This window comes from Histomonas meleagridis (genome assembly GCF_020186115.1).
Source record: "Histomonas meleagridis strain 2922-C6/04-10x chromosome Unknown contig_20, whole genome shotgun sequence".
NCBI lineage: Eukaryota > Parabasalia > Tritrichomonadida > Dientamoebidae > Histomonas > Histomonas meleagridis.
Window position 1 is genome coordinate 844,876 of NW_027150805.1, and position 6,000 is coordinate 850,875.

General features: G+C 28.9%; 3 protein-coding genes across 3 annotated transcripts; 2 read left to right on the plus strand and 1 right to left on the minus strand.

The window, feature by feature from the left end:
- Positions 1–2,226: 2,226 nt before the first annotated feature.
- GO595_002840 (AGC family protein kinase) lies at positions 2,227–3,177 on the minus strand (the record flags this gene model as incomplete). Its single annotated transcript, XM_067915794.1, has 1 exon — positions 2,227–3,177. One exon carries the CDS (start codon positions 3,175–3,177, stop codon positions 2,227–2,229), a length of 951 nt encoding a protein of 316 aa, XP_067776641.1.
- Positions 3,178–3,602: 425 nt separating this feature from the next.
- Positions 3,603–4,289, plus strand: GO595_002841 (14-3-3 protein; the record flags this gene model as incomplete). Its single annotated transcript, XM_067915795.1, has 1 exon — positions 3,603–4,289. One exon carries the CDS (start codon positions 3,603–3,605, stop codon positions 4,287–4,289), a length of 687 nt encoding a protein of 228 aa, XP_067776642.1.
- Positions 4,290–4,519: 230 nt separating this feature from the next.
- GO595_002842 (TPR Domain containing protein) lies at positions 4,520–5,740 on the plus strand (the record flags this gene model as incomplete). Its single annotated transcript, XM_067915796.1, has 1 exon — positions 4,520–5,740. One exon carries the CDS (start codon positions 4,520–4,522, stop codon positions 5,738–5,740), a length of 1,221 nt encoding a protein of 406 aa, XP_067776643.1.
- Between the last annotated feature and the right edge of the window lie 260 nt (positions 5,741–6,000).

Sequence of the window (6,000 nt, forward strand, 5' to 3'; positions counted from 1 at the left end):
TTTTATGATTAAGAAGTAATCTAATAATTTCGATATAGTTATTTTTAATAGCAAACATTAGTGCTGTGTAAAATAATTTAAGTAAATCCCAGTTATTATAATGAAATTTTATTTGATTTAAAGAAAAATTAAAACAAATAAATAAAAATTTGCTGCATTCACATTAACCATTTTATAATTAAGAAGCAATTTAACGATTTCAATGTATCCATTTTGTGCTGCATCAATAAGTGCTGTCCATCATAATATGTATATATTCTAAATTTTAGAAATAATCTCCAAATATTGAAAATTAAAATTAAAAAAAATAAAGAAAAATTTACTGCATTAACATTAATTCTTTTCTGCTCAAGAAGTAATTTAACAATTTCAATGTTATTATTATGAACTGCCATAAAAAATGCAGTATAAAATACACAAAATGAATTCCAAAAATGTTATTGAAATTCCAAATGGTAAAAACAATTTTTATTTTTTTCATTTATTTTAATACTTTTTTGTTCAAGAAGAAATTTAACTACATCAAAATAACCTTCACTACATGCAACAATTAACGGTGTATAAAATTTTTAAAATAAATTTTATTAAATATTTTAAAACTCCAAATTATTAAAATATTTTTTATTAAATACAATGAAACATATTTTATATTTACATTAATTTCTCCTATGTCAAGAAGTAGTTTAACAATTTCTTTGTTTCCTGATCTTACTGCTGATATTAAAGCCTTTTTTGGTATTTCATTTCCATCTGAAAAAAGTTTTAATAGAAATATATTTCCACTTTCGACTGATTCTATTATCAATTCTTTAAAATTTAATTTCTTTTCTATCAAAAAAGACAAAATTTCATAATTGTTATATATAATACATTTTTTAGCTAATTCAGTTAAATCTTCTTCTTTAATGTTTTCATTATCAAAAAAATATCGGAAAATTTCATTCCTATGATATTCTATTGCTATTTCGATTGATCCTTCGAAGTTTGAGTGATTTTGCTCACAAATATAAACAATTTCAAGATTTCCACCTGCAACAGCATATATCCCAGTGTTTTTTATGTCAACATTATTTAACACTAAGAATTTGAAACATTTAATTGATCCAAAGAATGCAGCATAATCAACAAGTGAAACATTTTCTTTATTAATGAATGAATATCTTTCATATAAAGATGGCTCTATAATTTGTTTAAAATCGAATTTTGGTTCTGTTGAAATTTCTTGAAGTTTTTCTATTTCATCATTTCGAATTATTTTAACAATATTAGAAGGATTAGTTCCTTCTCGAATGAATTGCTTGTGGAGCTTCCAATCATCCTTCCTAAGTTCTTCAATATGTTCAAAAATTTTTTTATGAAACGGATTATCACTTGTTAAATCTTTTAATGCATTAATTTCTTCATTCGTTTTATAATGAATAAAATATAATGATTTCATGTAGCGGACAATTTTAGAATTTATTAAGTTTTCTTCAATTAACTTTTCTAAAAGAAAATTTGATTCTTGTGAATTTAAATGAATAAGTAATTGTGTAAAAATATTAATTATTGTGTTCGAATATTTAGTAGAAAATATTTTAAGAAATTGTAAATATCCATTAAAGTTTTTATGTGAAATGATATGTAAATAAATTAATCGACTTATAACTATCAAAGAAGAATATGGATAATTAGAATCAATTAATTTATTTATCAATTCTACTGATTCAGGAATATTTTTTTCATTTACCTTTAAAACACTGTTTTGTATAATTTGTAGATATTGAATATAATTGGTTTCCTTTGCTACATCAAATTTTTTCATTCCTCTGCTTTGCAGAATTTCGGATCCAAAACGATTAATATGCGAAAAAGTGATGGTTTTTTGAATGCGAAATTTTCAAATTTTGAATAGCCGATACAAGCCAAAAAAAGATAAAAGTATTCAAATGAATACAAAATTACGATGTTTGATTTGCAAATCCCTGAAATTTTTTGTTCGACACACAAACAATGTTTTTTATGTAATTAGAAAGCATTGAATAAGGGATAAGAACAAACAAATTTTGTTGACTTTTTTTCTATACACATTATATATATTTTTATGTCTTATTAAACAATTAATTGTTTCATTGATTCATTTGATTACAATGTTATTATGATTTTGATACTTGTTAAATTAAAACAAAAAATTATATCTCATAAACCAAAAATTTATGAACGCTCTAATGAAAATGATAATTTTCATCACAAAGTTCCTGTGAAAGAGAAATCCGGGAAGTTACATGAAGCCGATTGCACTGCCGAATCGACCGGATTTTCAGTAGTGAACTCCGGGTCGAAGTTTGCCGTTATGTTACCCTTATTCTCAGGTATGAACGCCGGTGTATATTTCTTGTTATATACGTCGTCCCAATTCAACGAAGAGAAGAATTTCATCTTCTTAATTCTATTAAACCCTGGTCTTAACTGTGGGTCTTTTGTCAATAGTAACCGAATGAAATCGACAGCGTCCTTCGGTAACATTCCGGGCGGGAAATACGGAACAGCTCTCACTATATTTTGGAGTGTTTTTCCACGATTATCATCGAGGAAAGGATTACCATCAGTCAACATTTCATACGCAAGTACACCAAGTGCCCACCAATCAACAGCATATGAATATGGCTGACGTAATATTACTTCTGGCGCAAGATATTCAGTGGTACCACAAATAGTAGTGGCTGTACTATTACTTTCAACAAGTTCTTTGGATAAACCAAAGTCAGTAAGTTTAATGTGGCCTTCGCTATCTAATAATACATTTTCAGGTTTGAGATCACGATAAATAATTCCAATTGAATGTAAGTAATTAAGTGCTAACGCAATTTCTGCAATGTATAGACGAGCTTCGTCAATAGGAATGGCACCGCGCTTCTCCATATGATAAAATAATTCTCCGCCAGACGCATATTCAAGACCTAAATAAAACTTGGAGGAGGTTTGGAATGAAAAACATAAGCGGACAAGAAATGGATGCTTGGCCTTCATGAGAATATTACGTTCGGCTATGACTGTATTGATTTTGCTGGTTTCGATGAGTCGCTTCTTTTGAATGGATTTAATGGCAAAAAGTTCTCCAGTGGTTCGATGTTGAACAAGCATAACTTTACCAAAGAAACCACGTCCAATTGTGGATAAGATACGAAAACTTGCCATAGAAAGAATAGGAGATACTGTTAGTGAATTGGTAATGGCTGTGCCCCAACGAACTGTCTTCTTTTTCTTTGTAAACTCAAAGGTTATTGGATCACTACCAGGATTTCTTACTACAATGTTATATGGAGTTTCATTAACATTAATATCCACTTTGGTCTCGGTAGTAAGTGGAATAGTACGTTCAATTTGTTGATAGTTTTTATCTAAATATATCGCACTTGAGTTAGAAAAAAAACATACAGATTATTTTCGTGAAGAAGAACATAACGAGGAATCGTTTCATCTCCATTTCGGAGTTGAAGGCATCCCCTAAATTCCAAAATTTCTTGGTTCGAAAGCTCTTCATGTGGGTTCATATTCAAAATAAAAAACGGTTTAAATATTTTCTGGGCGTGTCACTTTTGGGCCGTTAGAGCTGTAGACAAATGGAAATTGATGAAAACGTAAAAGCTTATTTAGCTGGGATTATTTATGATGCTGGTAGAGCTCAAGATTCTGCTGATATACTTCTTGAATTATTGGAAGCAAAATATACATTTCAAAATAGTGATGCACAACTATTTATTTCTGTTTGGTCTGATTTAATTTCACCTTTGCGTATTGCAATTTTGAACATGAAAGATGATCTTGGTGAGCAAAGTTCAGCTATAAAGGAATTAAAAAATGTTTTAAATGAAAAATTAAATCAAATCATAAATATTCTCCAAGATATCTTTATTCCTTTAGCTCAAGATGAACTAACACAAGCAAGTTATATAAAAAAGCTTGCAGATTTCCAAAGATATAAAATAGAATGTTATGATGGTGAAGAAAAAAAAACTTTATCAAATGAATCACAAAAAAACTATAAAAAGACACTCACAATACTTGATAACTTCCATGAAAACATTCGAAATGAACTTAATATATCAACAGAACTTAACTATGCAATTCTCTTAGCTGATTATTTAGATCAAAGACAAACAGCAGAAGAAACTTTAACAAGAATATCAAACGAACTAGAAAACTCAATATCGAAATACCCTGAAAAAGAAAGGAGTAAAATCCAAGATTATATTGATATTATGAAAGAAAATTTAGCAAGATGGAATGCTAAAGATAACGAAAATTAATAAAACTGTTTGTAAATAGAAAAAAAAATTGAATATGTTTGTTCGTTTTGAGCGGTTTTTTAGAAATCTGTTGACATTTGTTGACAAGCCATATGAATGTACAGAACACTTTGGACAAATTTGAAAACAATGCTGCTGAATTTTGGCTTAATAAAATAAAGAAATGTATTTCATTAGGAGTTCCTAATGAACTTGAGTATGCAAAGTATTCACTATTACCATTTTTTCGTATGATAGATTTTGATCTTCTTCATTCATTAGAAATAGATCCATTCTATGAACGAATTATTTTATATATAAAAGAAACAGAATCAAATCCCACAGATAATCCAATTGATTATTTCAATTTATGTATTGCACATTTAACAATTGGTGATTATTTCCGAGCATTTTCATACTTCCACAAGGAAACAATTTCCAAAAGTGAAGAACCTTCAACAATTACCGAACTATTTCTTCTTGGAATTTTTTCCTCATATTACTATCGAAATAATGAAACCACAACATTTCTTTCTCAAGCCATCGAAACCCCTTCCAATGAGATTACTCCCATCATGGCATTCGAAGCTATTCTCCACATTGCATTTACATATCGACGTGAACAGAAATATATTCAAGCTATTGGATACTTCAACAAGCTACAGGAACTCCAACATCCTGTTTTCACCCCAGACGACGTTGCTTTCCAAATCGGTTCCACTTTTTTGATGTGCAACAACTTTGAAAAGGGCATTCAAATTCTCGAACCGTTAATTCCCACAAAAAGTTCCGAAATTTTTTTGCAAGTTGCGTATTGCTCAGCATTAAATTTCGACTTTCCTAAGGCCTTATCCTATCTTTCCCTTATCTCTAATGATTATCATTATTGTGGTAATCGGGATGCACAATTTCTTCGAGCATATATCGAATATCGTACAGATGTATATAATCGTGCTTATGATATTCTTCGTGATTTGATTCGGAATGATGAACTTGATGGATTTGGATGGGGTTTACTTGGAATGATATTAATGAAAAATGGGAATCTTCAAGAAGCTCTCTGCTCATTAAAGAATGCAATTGTCCTAGAGCCAAGCATTGTCGAGTTTAAGCGATTTTTTGCAGTTACAGCTGACGTCATGGGATATCATGTTGAATCGAAAATATTTTGTGAAAACACAGATTTGTTTCGCATTGGAAAGTTAGCGATTGGAAAACAGTCAAAGAACCCGAAACAAATTTCACAAGAAGGTATACAGCAAAAATTGTTTGCAGTTCTTCATGAAATGGATTTAAAGCGATTGCTGAAATCGCCAGCAATCAAACAAGAAGAAGCATTCGTCAGAGCGCCACCAATACTTCCCGAAGGATTATATGGATTTGTTGAATCGAATGAAATGAAAATTAATGAAAAGATGAAGAAAGTATCACTAACATCATCAAGTGAAACAACAAAAGTGTTTTTTAATTAAAGATGTTTTTTATTAATTATAAATAAATGTAAATTAATGATAAATTTTAAATATGTATTAAAGTTTGATTGAGCAAAAGTAAATTAAATATTGTTTTGTTTACGATTTACAAATTACTTCTTGAACAAGAAGGAATTGTTATTAAAGCTAAAGATATTTATTTGTTTTGTTTATGATTTATTGTAATAATTTTTTATTTCAAAATAATACTTGAAAATTATTTAAGTTGTTTTGTACATCTATATTATTATTGCATCTAT